Consider the following 20,386-nt stretch of genomic DNA (forward strand, 5'->3'; position numbering starts at 1 on the left):
CTAAATGGTCCGTGGAGCGCGCTATGATACCTAATTCGCGTTACTAGCTGAGAAGAGGAACGACATGCGACAACTCGTCCTCTTCCACTTCGACAGCCTCGGGATGTAGTCGCTTCCTCGTTCAATCGGAGCCCAGCCGGTTTTTGTGCGCTTAGACTGATGCTGCTCCATCATTGGAGGCCGAAGTTCTTGTTGGATCTATGCCTCCCGGCAACACCGCGCCCGTACGTTTCTAGCGCGGGGCCACCACGATTCCTAAGGATGACATCTCAGATCCGCGCCGTTTCAGTTGCAATGACCTGCTCTGCCCCTAGAAGGTATGGCGAAAAGCTACCCTTTGTTCATGGCTGCACGAGCATCTTTATTTGGGGCTTGCAAATATTGGCAATGGCTGATCAATAAATCACTAAATGGCTCCAGCTGAGCCGCATCGCCACATCCTGGCCCGATTCCGTACCGTAGCGTACGAACTCTAGTACGCTATGCTTGAGGAAGCAAGCACACACGAGACGCCAGCTATACCCAGCGTCCTCAGTACTTGCCATTCGCGGACAGCTCGATGCCCACAAGCCACAGCACGACGTCCGTACGAAGCAGCTGCGCGAAGTCGCATCAAACACGCTACTGTGCTCCTACGCTTGGGCCCTTTCACCGCTGGCATCATCTTTGTCTATATCATCTCTCGCCAGCATGACGCACAGCGGTAAGTCACCGATTCAGGAAACAGCGACCTAGACCATGTTTCAAGAACCAATACTCCAGATGCAACACGGCCAGCGGCGCGGCTAGCCAGCCCCGATTCGGCCCCCAACAGCAAAGCTCATGCACGGCACACGCAATACGCGCCTTAGGTGCCGCCAGCGCAAGACCCGTCTGTCTATACCCCGTAGATCCGGCCCCCAATGCGCAGAACCGCCACAAGCCCGCCGCGCCGTCGTCCACAACCGAAAAGCGGACACAGCGACCCTGAATCCCTCGCACCAACGCGACACATTCCTCAATCCCCCCAATCCCTCGCCAACAATTACCCCCGGGCCTCGATGTTTCGCCGACGCCGAGCGTCGCTGGTACCCCAAATAGGAGAATCCAGGCGTGACAATACTCATCGCAGGCCCCAGTCCCAGCGAGATCCGATCGCAGAGCGCCAGGGGCCCCACGCAGTGCGCACGACGTAGACCGATACGGCAACAGCACAGCAGTGCGCACGGACGGAGCCTGAAACCAGCGCCGCCGTGGAAATCCACGTGCGGATCGCGTGGCCTCGCGGCTGAGGCAGCCTCACCTCAGCCTCGCTGTTGGGTCGTGTTGTCGCGACGGAACGAGCGAGCGAGGATGACGATGACGGCACCGGCCGTGGGTGGGAGGGGTCGCTGGTTGGGCCTGGCGGTAGATGGGGTAAGTGGGAGTCCAATACGGAGTAGGGATCACGGGATGGATGTCGCTGGTTGGTTAAGCCTGACGGTGAAAGGGTAAGCGGGCGTACGGTACGGAGTACATAGACGTTATGCTGGGATGAGCGAGTGGAATGTGCTATCTTTGGAACCTGGGCAGGGCTATATACATGCTGTAGCGACATCGTGTCCATCATCGCAGGCGTTTTGCTGTTTTGTGACTAGATTGTATTGTTCAAGGACTCGCAAAACAGTCGTAAACTACTGTATGCCACATGCACGCTTGGTCCACATCCCGCCAGCTTCTCTTCGTCCGTAGATGTCCATGCTCAATTTTTTTTTTCGTATACCCAAAACGCATCAGTCAATAGCCATATCGCTGAATATGAACCACCAGTAGCTTTTTGGGCAGGCCCGCAAAGTATTCCAATCTCTTGTAGACCTTTGACGATCCTGCCATACTACCGCTACCACATGCTCTTCCAAATCCATAAAAGCACCTTATCCGTAAGCTTCTACATGATTCAACTGCCGCATCAAACACACACAACGGATGCACCTCAAGCGACATAACGCCATCCTTGATTGCGCTCCGTGTGGTTTACCAGGGAGATACCAGGCTTCTCAAGCTCCGTCCACACATCATCCGGCACGTCTTGCAACACCCAGAAACTGTTGTGGAATTCGCGTATCTCGGCTCCGCTCGTAGACTCATCTTTGAGGATCTCTTAATTGAGTTCATCCTCTGCCGGTGCGTAACGAACCTCGGGCACCAAGAGTATCTTTTTTGCATCGCACCAAAGGAGAACTTGTTCCAAGTTCGGGTACTCTTCTGGATGATCCAGAACATACTTCGCCCAATGGTTGAGAGCCCGATTAGAGTCGATGATCTCGACACTCTCAACCGTCTGAGGAAGGGGCACTGGTCGAAATGATGAAATCGGCCTCTCCTTGAAAATTTTGTGGTGCTAGAAGAGCGCTTCTTGCGGGACCACAACACGACGCAACTGTGAAGGTCTGTCCAAGGTCTAAGGTTGGTCGAATCCCTCTTCCTCATCTTGATAGTCAAGAGGAAGCACCCTGTCAGCCGTGCAGTATTGATGGGATGGTGGGTCCGAACAATTCGCACAATTCAGGTCGCATGTGTCGATGATGACGGTTCGTAAGTTCTGTTTAACAAAAGAACCTACAAAAGACGCCGTAGCAAAGCAATCCAAGGGACTCATCTGCAAATGACTTCAGCTCGTCGGACTTATTCTCACCGATATAACCAGGTCGAAGCTGAAGTGATTCGAGTGCATTGGGAAAAACCAAGCGCTGTTCCGGCGTATTCTAGATTTGGTTCTTGATGACTTGATCGTAGGATTGTGTCAAGATAGCCGCCTCGAAGTACACGGCAAGACTTGTGATTTGTGGAAGTTTACCCGTGCGTCATGGACCTTCTTATAGCATATTCATATTGAACAGATACTTCGCATCGTCTTGGGCCTCCTGATTTGGTTCCCACCAGTTGCGCGTCCAGATATAAGGATCATTATCCCTACAGAGACCATACTGGATGAGGTGATCAAGAGACGTAGTCTTGATGTGGAATTTCCGGAGAGTAGGCATTATCAGAATTAGCCATGGAGGTAGGAAGTTTGTATTCAGGGAGCTTATTCGAGGGAAGTTTGCCATTTCCGACCGTGACGTGCCGAACCAGCTTTCATGGAGGGGGGTCTTACGTCAAGTTTTCCAAATGAGAAGGTTTGGTAAGTAGCACTGCCATACGTTGATATAGGTAAAGCTGCTTTTCTAGTCGTCCTCCCAATACTTCGAGCTCCTGGCAAGCTGGGCACTCACAGACCCAATTGTTTTGAAGATCCAAGTCCAGTGACCGTATTCTCTACACAAGCTCCGGTCGGTTTTCAGAGCCCACTCCAGTTGTTTTCTACGGTCGTACCACCATATTTCGGGGTCCCGTATGACATTTTTGTTCGCTTGGCCGAGGTACTTCAGAAAATTCAAAGCACCCCGATCCGACATCGCCGGATTGGCCATGTAGTTATCGATTGAGACCGCATCTCTTGGAGCGCAGAGAGAACTAGTGACTTCTTCGCTTTTATCATCTACTCTCTGGCCGGGATCGACCGCCGACTGATCGACAGCTTTTGGCGTTCAGTGGGCGAGTCTTGAGAATGGAACTGCGAAACAGCACATCCTGAGCGATTGGGGCCAGCTCGCGGCACACCACTGCGAGAGATTTAAGGAGGTCTTTACTCGGATGCTAGCGTTTAGAAAAGGTCGCACTTTATCGTTATAACAAATCGCCCACATAATTTCACCATCCGCAAGGTGCTCCGCTACTTTTCAGTGCAGCTCGGGCGGGAGGCCCTTGAAGCGGGCCATGTTGCGTGTCGAAGACCGCTGGATCACGAGCCAATCGATATGCTGAGCTTTGGGGGAGTTTATTAATGCAGAAGTGGGGCTGCGTGGCGGATTGTTTGTGGACCTTGACTGGAGCAGTTCTGGGCGAGGCAGGTGCGATGGGTTCAGGTGAGTAATCCACGCAAGAATCGACGAGCTCTTCAACCTCCTACATAGCTCTCCCGCCTCCGCACCGACTAGAACGCATTGATCAAGCACAGGTGACGTTGCAAGGTTAGAAGAGGATCCCAGTCCACTGGCTGGCGCTGGCAGGCGTCAAGGGTCAGAGTCAGGAAAAAAGTCCAGAAACTCAGCTCTTCCAAGATATTGCAGCAGAGGGGTCAAATAGACAATCAAGTGAAGTTTCAGGTCTCCGTGCTTCCGTCGAGTGGCCCATTGCTCAATCATGGAAGCCGTGGTATTAGTACTCATCCTCTGGATATGAGGCATTCCTTCCCTCGCGAAGATGTGGCGCGAGTTAAGGGACTGCACAGATGAGCAGCCCAGACCGAGTCTTCATCACGAGCCAGATGAGGATGAACGTATAGAAGATGTGTTTGCGGTAACGTTAAGTTGAGCTTGGAGGAACGTAGCTCAGCAGCCAATCATAGCGCCGTGCGGGGATTCTCCACATTTGAGCATCCCATGTCTCGAAGATCATCTTCCCCACATATGCATCAGCACGACAAGCTGCAGCGCCGCGGGAATAACGACCCCAACGAGACTATAAGCTATACATAACCCCAACATGGACGGGGTCACGTTGCTCCATCTTCCTGCAGTGGAGGTGTGCCTGTGTCAGAAACGCGCCGCGGTGAAGTAGTCGCGATGAAGAGCCAAAGTCCACCTCCCAGCCTAGACGCAAGATACAGCGGTATCTCCCCACGACTCGTAAAGATTGCGCAAAATGCGAAAGACAAGCTGTACTCGAATAAAACAGTCCCCGAAAGCGTTCCTCGTCGCCACGGCGTGCGACTGCCACCCGACACAACCGGCGAAGCCTTCGACGAAGCCATCAAGGCGCTGCGGAAAGCCCTGGGGGAGGACAACGTTGTCTTGAACGACAAGCCTCTGGTAGATGGCTGGTATCTGGAGCATCCAAACACACACGATGCGTTCCACCTCGTCGACCAAGAAGATCTCGTATCGAGCGCTACCGCGTACCCTGCTTCGACCGCCGATGTGCAAGCTGTTGTGAAATGGGCGAACGAACATGGCATACCGATATATCCAATATCTATGGGGAGGAATGTAGGTTATGGAGGAACGGCTCCACGGGTGCCTGGATCGGTCGTTGTGGACTTGGGCAAGCGGATGAACAAGATCATCAATATAGATGCTGAGAATGCATCCTGCGTGGTTGAACCCGGCGTTTCTTACTTCGCGCTTTACGACGAGATTCAGAGGAGGAACTTGCCATTCTGGATTGACTGTCCAGATCTCGGTGGTGGCAGTGTGCTTGGTAACGCTATCGACCGCGGCGTCGGATACACACCCATGGGCGACCACTTCGGCGCGCATTGCGGTATGGAGGTTGTTCTCCCGACCGGCGAGCTACTTCGAACAGGCATGGGCGCCTTGCCGGGCAAAGACGGCGCGGACAATCCAACGTGGCAGTCTTTCCCCGCTGCATATGGCCCATACTCGGACGGCATCTTCTCCCAGAGCAACTTTGGGATCGTGTGTCAAATGGGATTCCACCTCATGCATGAGACAGGCCACCAGTCTTACATGCTAACCTTTCCTCGCGATGAAGACTTTCCGGATATTGTTGAGATCATACGGCCTCTGGCACAGAAAGGCATTCTAGGCAACATACCGCAGCTCCGACATGTAGTGCAAGAGCTAAACGTGACTGGCCATCCCAAGTCTCATTGGTACTCCGGGCCTGGGCCTGTGCCGCGTGACGTTATCCGCAAGCACGCCTCGCAAATGCCCTGCGGAGACTGCGCCTGGGTCTTCTATGGAACACAGTACGGCGACGAGACCGCCATCAAGACCCAGCTCGACGTGATTAAGTCCGCTTTCTCTGCGATCAACGGTTTCAAGTTCTTCCTGCCATTAGATGTCCCACCAGACCACTATCTCAATGACCGCGCGCTTGTCTGCTCTGGCGTTCCTGTCCTCCGTGAGCTCGAGTGGTTGAATTGGAAACCCAACAGCGCGCACCTGTTCTTCTCTCCTATCACGCCTACTCGAGGAAGGGACGCCCAGATTGTGCACGACATCAACGTTCGCCTACATGCGAAGTACGGAATCGACCTCTTCCCCACGCTCTGCATCGCCGGTCGTGAAATGCACTATATCACCAACATCATCTACGACCGCTCATCTGACGAAGAGAAGCGCCGTGTCAATGCTTTGATGACTGAGCTAATCGCCGAGACGGCGAGAGAGGGGTATGGCGAATACAGAACGCACCTGCTATATGCAGATCAGGTTGCAAGGACGTACAACTGGAATGACAACGCGCTGATGCGGTTCAATGAGACCATAAAGGATGCGCTGGACCCCAATGGCATACTCGCTCCGGGCAGGAATGGCATTTGGCCCAAGAAGTACAGAGGGAAAGGGTGGGAGTTGCTTGCGGGCGATGATCGCATTCACAAGGCCATTGGAGGTGGCACGATAGCACCTTCTAGGGCGACGAAGGCCAAGCTTTAGTCGCCATATACTGAGGTTAAATCTCATAACTTTTTCCCTTTCACTTCGCGAAAATAATGTTATCATCTTGAATTATCGTGGGGTCTAAACTACCGAATCGCTCCTTCTTACCCCGCGATCCGACCCCACATTGTACACCCATATGCCCCACGACGTCCTGGATCTAGATGTCCACGGCCAGGCAAGCATTCCGCTATGTTGATCTTATAGGCACCGTGCTGCTCGTCCAGCTAGCCTACTCCGTCCTGATAGCGTACTGACTCCCATCTGCCTTGACTCCCAAAATAACCGTAGGAAAAGGGTATCAAACACATCAGTCGCAAAACAACCAAAACCGAACACCGAACGAAACCGAACTAAAAAGTAAACAGATGGGCTCAATGACATACCAACGCCTTCCAACGCCCCATAACCCGCCTTTAACGGGTAAGTACCAAAACGAACAAAACAAAGCCTTCAACCTCGCAAATAAGATGGATGCTAACAGCCCCAGCAATCGTCATAGGTGCCGGCCTCGGCGGCTGCGCCGCCGCCCTCGCCCTGCACCACCACGGGCACACGGTCCTCTGCGTCCTCGATAAAGTGCGCTCCTTCTCCCGGCTAGGCGACTCGCTCGGCCTCGGCCAAAACGCCTTCGATCTCCTCGCCAAATGGGGCTGCGACGTCGAGCAGATCAAACGCATCGGGAACCAGGCGCCGGACATGACAATCCGGCGCTGGGGCGATGGGAAGGAGCTTGCGAAACAACCACTGATGGATATGGCGGGGTATATTGGGCATCGCGGAGATTACCATGACGTGTTTCTCGGGTGGGTGAGGGAGAGGGGAATCGACATCAGGATGGGGAGCGAGGTTGTTGGGTTCGAGGATGGCGAGGCGCAGGCGGGTGTGGTGCTTAAGTCGGGCGAGGTGATGAGGGCGGATGTCGTGGTTGCGGCCGACGGGATAAAGAGTCTTGCGCGGCCGCTGGTGCTGGGGAGTCTGGACGAGCCTGTGTCGTCCGGGTATGCGTGTTTTCGGGCCTTTTTCCGACCGAGCGAGGGCCAGAGGAGGGATGAGAGGCTGAACAAGTACTTGAAAGATGGGGATTGTGTGAATTTCTGGATCGGGCCCGATCTCCACCTCGTGCAGAATACGCTGCGGGGTGGCGAGGAGTTCAACTGGATTCTTACACACAAAGACGAGGGGGACGTACCGGAGAGCTGGTTCCAGGAGGGTGATATGGAAGAGGTGCGGAGGTTAGCGCAGACGCTTGATCCGGAGATTCGCGGGATAGTGGAAGCGACGGATCGGTGTCTTGACTGGAAGATATGCTATCGAGAGCCGCTGGGGAGCTGGGTGAGTCCGGAGAATCATCGAATTGCGCTGCTGGGGGATAGCTGCCATGCGCATTTGCCGACGAGTGCGCAAGGGGCGAGTCAGGCGGTCGAGAGCGCAGGGTGTTTGGCGGTGTGCTTGAATAAAATACGGAGTAAAGACGAAGTGAAAATCGCCACAAGAGCGTACGAGAAGCTAAGATTTCCGAGGACGAGAGCGAGTCAGACGAATGGAGAGGATCTGAGGGATCGGTGGCATAGTGCGTTGAAGGGTGTTGAAGAGGACAAGGTGATTGATCCCGAGAGTGTGAAAATTAGGAACAGGTGGTTGTATGCTTTTGATGCCGAGGAAGACGCTATTAAGAGGTGGGACGATGTACGACAAACGGTGGACAACGAGTTCGCGAGCGGTGGCATAAAGCCGCTGTGCTGAAGATGCCAGATATGAGATGCGGGAGCTTAGCTGGTCCTCACCTTCTTGCCCTTGGGCTTGGGCCGTTCGTCGTCTTCGTTGTCATCCCGGGCGCGCTTTGCGGTCTTCTTCTTCTGCTGCTGATGTTGTGCGCGATCAGCGATAGGCGCGTTTGCCACGACTGGAGCCACATGATCATGTTCTTTGCGACAAGAATAGTTCTTTGCGTCGCGGAGATGCGATTCTCCGTTTAGGACCAAGGTGTCGTCTCGGATCAGGCGGTATCGCAAGGCCTGTTCGCCACCACCAGACTTGATGTTGCGGTCGCGACAGAGCGCATTTAGGTCTTGATATTTGTACTGGGCATACGAAGGGCGACCGGGCAGGGGGCTGATAGGAGCGTCATATTGGGTTTCCATTGCATGAGGGTGGTTATCGGTCGTGGCCGAAGCCGGCTTTCTGGTGATCTTCCTTGCAGCCTTCTTCACAGCCGGCGTCGCAGCTGGCTTCTGGCCTAAAAAATCCGCGTACGACGAAGCATCAGCGATGGTGGGCAAATCGGAGGTCTGCTTTGTTGCAGTCTTCTTCGCGATACGACCCTCTTGCACCTTGTTCAGCGGTTCCTTCTTCGCCTCCATCTTCCGCGCTGCCCTACGCTCGTCCTGCTCCTGGAGCTGCGACTTGAAGACGGGCTTTTTCGTGCCCGGCGTGATCCGGTTTCCGTTCTCGTCGATTTGGCCGGTCATGTAAGCCTTAGCCCAGTCCTCCAAATCCTGATCTTTCTTCTTCTTGATGGCCTCCGCCTCCTTGAGGCTCATCACAGTTTCCGGTACAATGCCGTTCTCGGCGTTGTGCTTGTCGATGATCTTCTGGGTCCAATTCAGCTCCATGTGTCCCTTTTGGTGCCACGGAGTACCCCAGAACTTCGCAGTCTCGTCGTCGATCAGACCCTTCGCCCGTGCGGTGGTTGCCATCGCGGCACCTATCTGGTCTTCGCGGGCGGCGCGCGCATCGCCATAGCCCGTGCGCTGAAGCTTACGGTTGCCCTCGAAAGCGGGCGCGGCGGTGGTATCGTTGAGAACCTTTTGGCTGGGCTTTGCCGGAACGGGCTTGCTGGAGGATGGTATCTTGCTCAGGGTCAGGCCCAAGCGAGTCGAAAGAGCTTGGAGTTTGGTGGGCGCTTTGGCGGTGCGCTTGATGGGCTTGGGGGAGGTTGAGGTGTAATTAGAGGCCTTGGATGAACTGGTAGGAGAGTTGGCACGCGTGGCGCGGGCTGAAGCTGGGTTGGTCGGAACGGTGGGCTCAGCGGAAGTGGCACGACGGGCGCGCGCATTCGAGGCGATGGTGGGCGTCATGAAGCGCGGCTCAGCGGACTGGGCGCGATTCGTGCGGACAGACCTCTTGGGTGACATGTACGAAGTTATGGTTTGGTGGTTGCGGATGTTGAAGTTGCGAGACTGAGGTAAGAGCATGAGTGTGCAATTGCGCGAGAATCAAGCGTGCTGTTAAGCAGAAGATGGCTTTTGCTGTTGAGCAGAAGAGATTTGTTCTTTGGTGCGATTGGAAGGCTGTCTGGTAGACGGTTGCAGTCAAGGTCGCGGGTGGGTGCTGTGTTATGTGGAGCGCTGTCGGCGGGCTTTTATTGCGGGCGGTTCGATCGTCGAACAAATATTCCGCACGGACAACTTTTTTCGAATATGGCAAGAGTGCTATGTATGACGTAGTTGTTGGCCGGAGTCAAAGGGAGGTGATGGTGAATAAAGCACTAGAGCGTACCGCGTCGCTTGGCCGACACAGAGGGTTTTCAATCAACACGCCTTACTGCTGATCACACAGCTTGCGGCAGCAGTATAAGTGGCAAAACAAGAACTACGACTTCTGCCAGTGTCTTGCTTCCCCTTTTTTGATCCGTCGAAGAGTTTAACATTGTTTGTCTTACTGGGTGTACAAGGGATGAGACACCGTTGAAGCTATCATCAAGCTGCCCGCCTGTATTATGCGTTGCCTCGCAGCAGCGATCATACAAAAACATACGGCCAATTCCGTACAAGCTGTTCGTGGGAGGCTTCCGAACTTGTCCGGCGGATAAATTTAGACTGCGTATATAGAGAGGCAATGAGGAACACCTCGCAGCGACACTTCAGCTGATAGATGATAGTTTCAATCGATGTAACTCATAAAACTACGCACATTATGTATTATACCATAATTTTCGAATGGAATATCCTCCATGTCACAAGGAAGTCGAGGAACATCGTACATATGAGCGAAGCAATGCTAAAGTTCTGGAAACTCGAAGCACCTACACATAGCCACTGTCAATGGCTTCTGGCACGTTCCAGAGAAATTTAGGGCATGCAAAGTGTGGCACTAATAGATCAGATGACTCCAGTCGAACTCTGTGCTAGAACATTCACATTGCAGAAGAGTGTGATGCATGCCAAGAGTCCAGTCAAGCAACATCTTCGCCCTATCAAGCCCAGCACAAAGTCACCTCATGCAACAGGTAACGTTCTGTTTGCACATGTATGACCGAGTAGTCTCTAGCTATACACTGGATTAAAAGTGAATAAGCCAACCTTCTGATGGATTTTGCGGATTGCGATAGTATTGCATTCAAGTCTGTAATTCGTCAGAACTTGCTGCTTGTGAGACGCCTCGTATGCGTAACATATCTCTAGTTGCGATTGGCCTGGTTCCATCTGTTTTTGACTCAGGGAAGATACTAAATAACGATGAGAAACAGCGGGCCAACGTTCAGCACTTCTGCAAGTAGAGGATCAGACGCCGTTACATATCAGTACTGACGAAGCTTTTCTTATCCCTATTTAACCTAGGTTAAGGGGTGCTGACCTCGTCAAATCACTGCAGACATAGGCTGACGAGATAAAAGGGACTCCTTAGCCATACTAATGTAAATGGCATTAACAGTCCGAGTGAAAGGTTGGCGACACCATGAACTCCGATCATGACTGCATATCGTCCTGCTTAGTATACAACAGAGAGAGAGCCAACGAGTGCACAGTCGCCCGCGCAGATTCCTATGCCACCGGCAATCGGGTTGCCACCCTCGTCGATATCTTGGAGTCTTTTGTACTCCGGATGTTCCTGGAACATTTTTCCTGCTTGTGTTCCATTCTGCCCCGGGTGCATGCTGCCTTTTGGCATACTCATGAGCGGCTTCACGTCTTCCCGTCCTCGACGAAGAAGGGCTAATCCCGAAGAAACGACAGGTTTTTCTAGAATCCACAGAGGTTGTGGTTCATGTCGTCCCCCAACTTCGGTGGCGCCCATTGGGCTTCAGGCTGGGAGGTAACTCGTCAGTTACAGAGGATCCACGAAGGATTTTGCATCTGTCCTTGTCTGCTATCGCGAGTCGCGTCGCGAAAGTTCTCAGGAAACCTAGTCAAACTGCACAGTGAGCAGCGATCTCTGATCGGGTACGGGTGGAGCATCCCGCATCGGCGCGCCCCAGGACCGTGCCGCGTACCAGATGTGCTGCTTGACTAGTCTACCAGCTAACTGTTGGTCTCTTTGAAGGGACATGGTCCTCTATGGTGCCGAATTTGTGCGCGCTGACGGTGAGGGAGTTGTACCAAATGGAACCGTACTTGGGGTACGCACAGGCACGTCCCTCATTTCGGCATCGTTCAAGAAATCGAAACTAAAATCGACGTGATGCGTCATACTTCCCTAAACATGGGGTCGCACTTGCGCGCTAGTCCAAATGGACAAGGCGATATACTGCAAGCCAATGACGGATGTCAGCGGGTCACTGGCGGCTGCCAAGTCTCACCCGAAGCTTGTTTGCGGGAGCTAAAGCTTACCCAGGATTTTCTTGGGCACTATGAGGCCCAAAGATTCAAGGGGCGGGATCCTTTTTTCACTGAATCTAGCCGGTTACTCAGCCTCACCTCCTTCCGCTGATCATACAGAAACAAATAGGCATGACATCCGGAAACGCGTTCGGGATGCCAGACTTCGAGGACGAGGAATCCAGAGCTAGGATGGAGAGTGATGCTGGGCCGAATGACGTAGGGCACGATCACATTGTCTTTCAGGTACCAGACTTCGATGGAGAGCATCACCAAGAGCATCCTCATCCAAAGCATGCACTTTCTGAGGGTGCTGGTGTTCCTCCGGAATCAACAGCGAACAATGTCAGAATAGCCAACAGGGTGGATGGGGACACTAACTTCTTGGGCGCCCACAACGGCGACAAGAGATCAAATTCGCAAGCCAAGAATGACATGCTTGCGCACAGCCCGTCGCTCGGGCTGATTCCTACGCAGTCGATAGAAGAAGGAGAGGCGCATAAATTTGTAAAGAAAAGAACGTACCTTCATAAGAAGCACTCGGAGCGAATCCGGAGGCATACGTTCCTCGCTAAATGTCTCGGCGTTGTGCAGAATATATGGATTATGGTTTCCACATTCCCGTATTGGGACATGGCCTTTTGGTCTGGGTAAGTCTCCCGACCGAAGATCGTCAAGGTCGGTGCTGATTCATCCAGTTTTGCTTATGCCGTTGGTTCTGCAATGTTCATCATTGATGGCGCCTTCGCGTTCGGTCCCCTTGCTTCACCGAACAAGCACTGGCCCAAGGGAGAGGACAAATACGGCGGACCGATATTGTTCTTCCTAGGAGCTGTGATATGTTACCAAACCGGTGCTGTGATGGCTTATCTTGAAGCAATAAACGACGGTTGCTTCGCTGGTGTGGCCATGAAGCGCTTCTGGGTAGAAGGCAGCGAGGAGGACAAGAAAAAGCTTCTCGATGCCAAACTCCATACATTCTTCGGTCATATCATTCCACATCACCATCACCACGATACCGACGATGCACATGCAAATGACATAGTTGGTGAGAAGAGTCGAGCAGATGTTGGCGGCGAGCAGGATGTAGAGGCCATGTGGCAGACAGCAACGAGCCATGACCCAGAAGCGCAGATCCATCCGATTCAGCCTGCACCATCTCGTCGTCAAGCAGTTGATCATGGACCTGCTGACCAAGAAAGTTTCAACGAGTACATGTCCTGGCGTTGGTGGCCGACATGGCATGCTCTCAGTACATATCATGTTCGTGAGTTGGGCTACATCGCTTGTAGCATCCAGCTTCTAGGCGCAACTCTATATGGCGTCACTGGCATTGTGGTGCTGCCCGGCGTGCTCTCTAGTCTCGCGTGGTGGCAGAAGATAGCCGCTTTCTGGGTTCCTCAAGTTGTTGCGAGTGTGTGTTTCTTGACCGCGGCGATTATGTTTACCCTCGAATCGCAAGACGTGTGGTATAAACCCCTACCATGGACTGTTAGATGGTGGATTGGCGGATGGGCTGCGATTGGATCCGTGGGCTTCTTGTAGGTTGCTCGCGCTACTTTCACGATATGAAATGACTTTGCCTAGATTGTGCGCATGCTTCGGCCTGGGGTCAGAAAAGCACACTTGGTGCGAGTATCAAAGCGATCTATCCAGCATGTGGGGCTCGGCAGCCTATTTGTTCAGTATGTGACACCTGAACATCAGATGGAAGTGCTACAGCTGACTTGTAATCCTCCACTAGGCTCATTATTGCAGTGGTATGAGGCCGTCAGTGATGGTCCAGTGCTTGCCTTCCCAAACAACCGCACGCCGGTCTTGATGCGAAAGGCAAAGGTCGCCACATAGCAAATGTTGTACCTTCTCGTAAATCGCTACCTATCGCGCAGAGTCGTCATCATATGGCGGTGAAAATACCTAGGTATAGCAGTGGACATAGTTGCAGCATAACAACGTCTCCGGGGGGGTGCAGAGACAGGTAACTTGATAGCTTTAGAGATTCGTATGAATCAATGGTCTTGGAAAGTGGTCCTCTCACAGGCACCGCCAAACGGAGCGGACAAGAGGTTGGCTAGTTGGGCTATCGGAAAACGCGGTAGAGGATCAACTAGCGGACCAAAATCATGTGAGACGAAGAAGGCTCTGTGGCTGTCGTGTGCGCTTACAGCAGCATCGTCTTGACGGAACCCTACCACTCGGATGCGATCCAATCTGTCATCTGTAGTCGAAAAGGAAAGGAAAGGGCGAAAGCGGACCCATGTCTCGTACCGTACGACTTGCAGGTCCAGTAAGACAAGCGGGGCTGAGACGGTTGAAATCACAACAAGCTTTTGTGGCAGCTGGGCGAGACTTTTTCACCGTCCTTCCAAGAGATTCTGACGAAGCACGCACACAATGGCTGTTGTAACCCCTCAGATTGGGAGTTTCTCCATCGGCCGATACGTCAGTGTGGGGAACGATTGTTCATTAAGAATCCTTCGCCCTGACCTATCCGCTAAGCAAATCGAGCATTCCCGCGGGGCAGACACGATGCTAGCGCCAGGATTCCAGTCAGTATCTATCGATTCTGCGCTTATAGACTTCACATTCTACCTGAATAAGCCATAAACGTCCTCCATTCCAAACGTGTTGCGTAAGAATTCCCGATTGATTCACTTGAGGAGTGAGATTTGGGCCAGTGTCGGACGCATTGACCTCTTGATGGCTTCTGATCGCCCCAGCCATAGGTCACTACGATCGTACAAAACCTCTAGTCCGCAGTGCATGATTTGTTTGTTTCCCCACTCTCTCTACCGAACATTAACTTCCACAAGGATGTGTCTCATCGTAATCTCCATGGCTTTCTTTGCCTCTGTAACACTCGCGCAGTTGCAGTGCAGTTGTGAGGGAGGCAACGACGCTTGTCATTGTGGGACAACTGGAGAGGCACCAATCGCTTGTTTCCGCGAAGACCTCAACAATGATAACGATGTTGCCGCTCAATGCTCAAGCGAAGCCAGTTGCGCATGCGGTAGTGGATAGAATGGACATTTCATTCCCGTACGTTCTTTTTTGTCCTCTTCTTTCCTGGGCGAGCGTAACTACTAGCCGCCGAACAGCAAGAGCCTGTCATCATCGGCCCCCCACAAAAGAACTGGTAGACCCATAGAGGTTGTGCAAGGATGTTCCACATTCTCAAGCCACACATAAAGCTTGTTTGATTGCAGTCGGTTTGCAGGCATATTTCAGAGTACACAGTCAAGTCTGTTGGGTCCATCCTGGCGCACTTGTAGAGTAGCTTGGGTCCACAGATGCAGCCTACACTGCAGTGGTGAATCGTCAGGACAAGAGGGTGCACATACAGTCATTTATTGATTATGCAGTACCGTCAATCGTGCGGTGTCCATTGAAACTGATGTGACATGCATGACTTCAACCAACAACAACTGAAGTGAAGTTGGCTAAACAATCTGTAGTTCAAGGCCGTTCACACTATCCAAGTGGATCGTAACATTGCAGATTGTTGTTACCGATCTCGATATCCTGGGGTATCCGCCTTGCCTCCGAGCAGTTCCGGTTGTTTGGAACGAAGGAAGTGACGTCCATAAGCCCGTTCGTCACGACCCTAGCATTTTTATCCGACAATATTTCCACGATGACAGACTCTTTTAGTGAACCATTGGTAAGAGCGTATTTAGGGCCAAATAGATACTGTTTCTAGAATCAGCGTCTTGTTGCTCATGGTAAATTTAATCCTTCACGAAGTCGAACTCAAAGTGACCAGGGAGCCATCGAACGCCATTCATCCGAAAGACTGTCGCCGACACCTAGCTCTTCCAGATTCGTCCGGTACCAACCGCCTTCGCATCCACCTGGACGCCCTTCAGTCTCTCAAAGGTTTACCTGGGTCTGCGATGCTCCGGCGCAGGCGTCAGAGAACCAGCACGGGAAGCGGACAGAGAGTCATTGAGCTCTAGCTCAAGCTGTGTGAACTTCCCGTCGGGCGCAGCCTGTCTCTGGAGGGCTTCCAAGGTCGCGAAGTTCTTCGCCCGCTAGTTCAATCTCCAGCATCTTCAGATCAGCCCTTTTACGAACAAAGCGACGTTGTACGTTGGAACGCCACGCGATATTGCGTGTTTGAAGCACGTGAACGCGTGGACACACCCCTGCAGTGCTACTCAATTAAACGAACCAATAGATGCATGATGTTTGGGCACGCCTCACCTCCCGTCTTTTCATCTCTTCCACCTTAACAACATGGGGTGAATCGAAATTGCAACCACCAACCATTTATCCATATGCGGCAGCTGCTCTTGAATTATGTCTTAGTGGAAGTGGTTCGGCACGCCTAAGGCATGTCGCAAGTATTTCTTGGGCTTGCGCCCTCGCCCGAGCAACTGGATTTCGCGAAGTGAGCTGTTACTTTTCGCTTTACCTAGATATCGTTATCGCGATGTCGACCTTCTTGTCTATCAGCACATTGATGGCGATTATTTCACCCACCTTAGCATGGCCAGCTGCTAAGAGGTCCACCAACAGCTCGACCGCTACTGCTCTTCATTTCGGCGCCGACGGTACATTCCAGCTCAGCATCTTCGAAGACCTGCATACAGGAGAGAACGCCTGGGACTCGTGGGGACCGCAGCAAGATATTAACACTATCAAAGTCATCAACGAAGTTCTTGACAAAGAAGGTCCCGACTTAGTGGTCCTTAATGGCGACCTTATCACTGGTGACAACGCGTTCCTTGAGAATGCAACAATTTACATTGAACAGATTGTCGGCCCACTGATACAGAGAAACTTGCCCTGGGCTTCCGCTTACGGAAATCATGACCACCAGTATAATCTTTCCTCGGACGCGCTCCTAGCCCATGAACAGCGCTGGCCGAATTCCCTGACGCAGAAGATGGTGGCTGGGTCGGAGCTGGACATCGGAACTTCGAACTACTATCTTCCTGTATATGGGGAGAATTGTACGGTGGTCAAAGACTGCGCGCCAGACATGATACTATGGTTTTTCGACAGCCGAGGCGGTGCTCGCTTTCAGGAGCGAGATGCTGATGGCAATCAGATTGGCCTCCAGAACTGGGTCGACACCAAAGTCGTGGATTGGTTCCAACAGACCAATGCAGAGCTGGTGAACAAGTATCAGAAGACACTCCCGTCTCTTGTGTTTGTGCACATTCCTACCTACGCATCCCTCGCCTTCCAGCAAACGGGCGTGCATCCTCACTACGAACCAGGCATCAACGATGATGTGCCGTTGGCGCCACAGGCACAAGGATGGTGTCCTGACAGCGAGACTAATGACGGATCTTGCGAATACGGCGGCCAGGATGTGCCCTTCATGCACGCTATCTCAACAATCCCCGGAATTATAGGGGTTTTCTCAGGACATGACCATGGCGACACCTGGTGCTACAAATGGGATTCTCAGCTACCGAACATGACAGTCGCAGGCAATGGCGTCAATCTTTGCTTCGGACAGCACTCGGGTTACGGCGGCTACGGTAGCTGGGAGCGCGGTGCACGACAAATTTCTATCTCTAAGTCTCAACTCGGCGCTTTCGAAGCCGACACTTGGATTCGACTGGAAAGTGGCAACGTGGTCGGTGCTATTACGCTAAATGCGACGTACGGAAATGATTGGTACCCGCAAACTAACAACACCAAGACGAGCTGTCCTACTTGTAACTACACCATTGTCACTCCGCGGTCTGATGCTAAGAGATTTGTGCAGGTTGATATCGTGGGCCCGCAGAATTGAGACAATCTTGTCACTAGCAACAATATATGAGCAGACGTAATGTTATCTCCGCGATAACATTCATCGCCACTCTTATATCCGGTATCGCAGGACGAGAACGTTAGTTTATGATGATCCAGATAAGGTGGCTTTGAACGTCAAGCCGTATGTAAGGCTGTCTAGCGCCTGCTTGTTTGCTTTATGAATACGGCCGATACTCCTTGCTAGCCATGGGACCTTCCTCTTTGGTGTTGTATATATGCGGACCAGGGTCAGTTTATTTAAATCCCGGTCATTATAATCGGTCTCGCGTGCAAGCGACGGTACGGATCGTACTGTCTAACCGTATTTATCCACCATCGGCAGATGTATTGTAGTACAAACAACATGTTCATCCAACCACAATTGGCAGCTGTGGTACCTGTACGCAGATCAAGGATGCTACAAGCATTTACATCACACGGCGGTTTCTGACATTTCCGTGTTAGAACCTCATCTCTTTCTCTCCATCTCACCAACTTCCCGTCTGACTGCTGGTTCAGCAGCAAATTCATACTGATCGAGTTTCAATGGCGACTGGTCATGCATCCGGTGCGCTTTTGGGTGGTGTGGCCGACCCTCGCCACCTAACTGAGACGGATGCGGCGATCATTCGTGATTCCGTAGATGTTGCACATGCCATAATGCCTCGTCCAAACTTCTACAACGATGCACACATCACGTTCGAAGAGTACCACTACTGGGCCAACAGCACCCGAGAGCTTGAGAATAGCACGCCAACAGAACGAGGGTGGCTATCTGGTCTTCTCAAAAGAAAAGACAAAAAGAGTAACGAACAGCCAAGTTCTGTTCCGTCTGAAGGTGCCAACGAGAAAAGCTCCGAAAAGCCACCTGATGCTGTTCCTGATGGTGCATCCGCGATTACCGACGCTGAATGGAACAACGCTCGAGGCGCCATGCGCACGGCGACATGGGGTGAGTGCGCTTGAGCCACAGTGAGTGTTTCGAGAAGCAGACGCTTACAGTGGACAAGGCTCAATTTTCTACCTCATCACGACCGACATTTTAGGTCCCTACAATGTCCCATGGGCGATCAGCCGTATGGGCTACGGTCCCGGCTTCGCGCTCTACACCGTCTTTGGCGGCCTTGCCCTGTATTCGAGCCTTCAGCTCTGGCAAATGTTCATTGGACTGGACTCGACTCGCTACCCGCTTCGTAATTACGGTGATCTCGCGTTCCGCATCTATGGTAATTGGGCTCGGTATCTGTTCAACATTCTACAGATGTTTCAATTCTTCCTTATGGTTGCTCTGATCACAGAGAGCAATGGGCAGGGATTGGCACAGATGGCAGCTGGGAAAAGCGGAGCCGGAGTTCTCTGCTGTAAGTGCTCTAAGCACTCCTCAGTAGCTTGATGAGATGCTCACAGAAGTGTAGTTGTGGCAGCAGAGGGCATAACTGCTATCATCGGACTCCTTCTGGGCCAGATCCGTACACTCCAGCGACTAGGCTGGCTCGCCAACGTCGCTGTCTGGCTCAACGTCGTCGTGATGATCATGACTATGATTGTGGTTCACAAATACCCTCCTAATTACGAGGCTGCTGAGATCGCGAATAATGTCAAGGAAGGCCCCATTGTGACTTCTGCCAATTGGCCCGAAGGCCTCGGGCTTAGCGACTACATGGGCGGCGTTATGAATTGCGTCTACGCATATGGCGGTGCGGTTCTCTTCAATGAGCTGATGGCGGAGATGCGAAAGCCGTGAGTGAAGTCTTCACATTGGGTTTGTCGGAAATACACTAACTGTTTGTTTACTCAGTATGGACTTCTGGAAGAGCTTGATCTGCGCAGAAGCATTCATCTACGCCGTCTACATCACCATGGGAATGGTTGTGTACAGTGCTCAAGGGCAGTTCACCTACCCGCTGGCTTACCAAGGCATCCCATCTAGCGCATACTCCTGGCAAACATTTGGAAACGCTGTTTCTTATGTCTCTGCACTTATAGCAATGGCGCTCTACGGGAACATCGGAATCAAAGTCATCTATGCCTCTGTATTACAAGACATTTTAAACTTCCCACCGCTGGACAAGAAGATGGGCAAGATTCTTTGGGTGATTATTGGTGCGTTCTCAACCTCGTGCTAAGTTGAGTCTATGCTAACAAACCATTCGCAGTCCCAATATACTGGGGGCTTGCATTTGTCGTAGCTGCTGCAGTGCCACAGATCGCTAATCTGGTCGCTCTTGTCGGTGCCTTATGCATCATGCAGTTTCAATACGTAAGCTCTCCTTTAGTAGTGTTCGATGACGCAATCTCGCTGACGATTTCAGACATTCCCACCGCTTCTCAAAGTCGCCTACAACGTTCAAAAAGACGCCATGCTACCTGAGGAGACGTTCGACCCCGCTACAGGTGAGCTTCAGCGTGCGGACTTTGGCGTGAAGCGTTGGACTCGAGGGTACATGAAGAAGCCCATCTGGAATACCTTCGATGTCCTTTTCGGATTGGCTGCTCTGGCCACGGCAGGTCTGGGCATTTGGGCAGCGGCTATCAATATGAAAGTTCAGTTTCAGACTTCTGGCATCACGCCCTTTACTTGCCAGAATCCGGCTGGTTAGACAAGACTTGTATGATAAAGATTGTTTGACC

General features: G+C 52.3%; 8 protein-coding genes across 8 annotated transcripts; 6 read left to right on the top strand and 2 right to left on the bottom strand.

Moving 5' to 3' along the window:
* Positions 1–482: 482 nt before the first annotated feature.
* Positions 483–1,710, top strand: CC84DRAFT_1171968 (uncharacterized protein; the record flags this gene model as incomplete). The annotated part of the gene is made up of 4 exons (XM_018179942.1): positions 483–703; positions 852–1,067; positions 1,119–1,469; positions 1,632–1,710. The coding sequence occupies 4 exons, from the start codon at positions 483–485 to the stop codon at positions 1,708–1,710; spliced, it is 867 nt and encodes a 288-aa protein (XP_018039748.1).
* A 1,124-nt stretch (positions 1,711–2,834) lies between these two features.
* Positions 2,835–3,431, bottom strand: CC84DRAFT_1171969 (uncharacterized protein; the record flags this gene model as incomplete). The annotated part of the gene is made up of 2 exons (XM_018179943.1): positions 2,835–3,110; positions 3,234–3,431. The coding sequence occupies 2 exons, from the start codon at positions 3,429–3,431 to the stop codon at positions 2,835–2,837; spliced, it is 474 nt and encodes a 157-aa protein (XP_018039749.1).
* A 1,194-nt stretch (positions 3,432–4,625) lies between these two features.
* On the top strand, positions 4,626–6,461 carry CC84DRAFT_1171970 (glycolate oxidase; the record flags this gene model as incomplete). The annotated part of the gene is made up of 1 exon (XM_018179944.1): positions 4,626–6,461. The coding sequence occupies one exon, from the start codon at positions 4,626–4,628 to the stop codon at positions 6,459–6,461; it is 1,836 nt and encodes a 611-aa protein (XP_018039750.1).
* Positions 6,462–6,752: 291 nt separating this feature from the next.
* On the top strand, positions 6,753–8,223 carry CC84DRAFT_436018 (FAD/NAD(P)-binding domain-containing protein). The gene is made up of 2 exons (XM_018186255.1): positions 6,753–6,887; positions 6,955–8,223. Exons 1-2 carry the CDS (start codon positions 6,833–6,835, stop codon positions 8,208–8,210), a joined length of 1,311 nt encoding a protein of 436 aa, XP_018039751.1. The 5' UTR covers positions 6,753–6,832; the 3' UTR covers positions 8,211–8,223.
* Positions 8,224–10,107, bottom strand: CC84DRAFT_436019 (uncharacterized protein). Its single transcript, XM_018186256.1, has one exon. It carries the CDS (start codon positions 9,659–9,661, stop codon positions 8,237–8,239), a length of 1,425 nt encoding a protein of 474 aa, XP_018039752.1. The 5' UTR covers positions 9,662–10,107; the 3' UTR covers positions 8,224–8,236.
* Positions 10,108–12,136: 2,029 nt separating this feature from the next.
* CC84DRAFT_1171973 (uncharacterized protein) lies at positions 12,137–13,852 on the top strand (the record flags this gene model as incomplete). The annotated part of the gene is made up of 5 exons (XM_018179945.1): positions 12,137–12,654; positions 12,703–13,271; positions 13,311–13,545; positions 13,592–13,689; positions 13,749–13,852. 5 exons carry the CDS (start codon positions 12,137–12,139, stop codon positions 13,850–13,852), a joined length of 1,524 nt encoding a protein of 507 aa, XP_018039753.1.
* A 2,607-nt stretch (positions 13,853–16,459) lies between these two features.
* On the top strand, positions 16,460–18,000 carry CC84DRAFT_1137019 (Metallo-dependent phosphatase). The gene is made up of 2 exons (XM_018176124.1): positions 16,460–17,676; positions 17,727–18,000. The coding sequence occupies exons 1-2, from the start codon at positions 16,467–16,469 to the stop codon at positions 17,729–17,731; spliced, it is 1,215 nt and encodes a 404-aa protein (XP_018039754.1). The 5' UTR covers positions 16,460–16,466; the 3' UTR covers positions 17,732–18,000.
* Positions 18,001–18,415: 415 nt separating this feature from the next.
* Positions 18,416–20,355, top strand: CC84DRAFT_1255453 (uncharacterized protein; the record flags this gene model as incomplete). The annotated part of the gene is made up of 6 exons (XM_018184540.1): positions 18,416–18,707; positions 18,766–19,116; positions 19,171–19,495; positions 19,554–19,858; positions 19,912–20,015; positions 20,068–20,355. 6 exons carry the CDS (start codon positions 18,416–18,418, stop codon positions 20,353–20,355), a joined length of 1,665 nt encoding a protein of 554 aa, XP_018039755.1.
* Between the last annotated feature and the right edge of the window lie 31 nt (positions 20,356–20,386).

This window comes from Paraphaeosphaeria sporulosa, assembly GCF_001642045.1.
Source record: "Paraphaeosphaeria sporulosa strain AP3s5-JAC2a unplaced genomic scaffold CC84scaffold_2, whole genome shotgun sequence".
Taxonomy (NCBI): Eukaryota; Fungi; Ascomycota; class Dothideomycetes; order Pleosporales; family Didymosphaeriaceae; genus Paraphaeosphaeria; species Paraphaeosphaeria sporulosa.

What these genes read in the sequence shown, in the direction of transcription:
- CC84DRAFT_436018 (XM_018186255.1), top strand. Translation starts at nt 6,833, where the DNA reads ATGGGCTCAATGACATACCAACGCCTTCCAACGCCCCATAACCCGCCT. An exon ending in CCATAACCCGCCTTTAACGG is followed by an intron (nt 6,888 to 6,954) that starts GTAAGTACCAAA and finishes TAACAGCCCCAG; the next exon opens with CAATCGTCATAGGTGCCGGC.
- CC84DRAFT_1137019 (XM_018176124.1), top strand. Translation starts at nt 16,467, where the DNA reads ATGGCGATTATTTCACCCACCTTAGCATGGCCAGCTGCTAAGAGGTCC.
- CC84DRAFT_436019 (XM_018186256.1), bottom strand. Translation starts at nt 9,661, where the DNA reads ATGCTCTTACCTCAGTCTCGCAACTTCAACATCCGCAACCACCAAACC.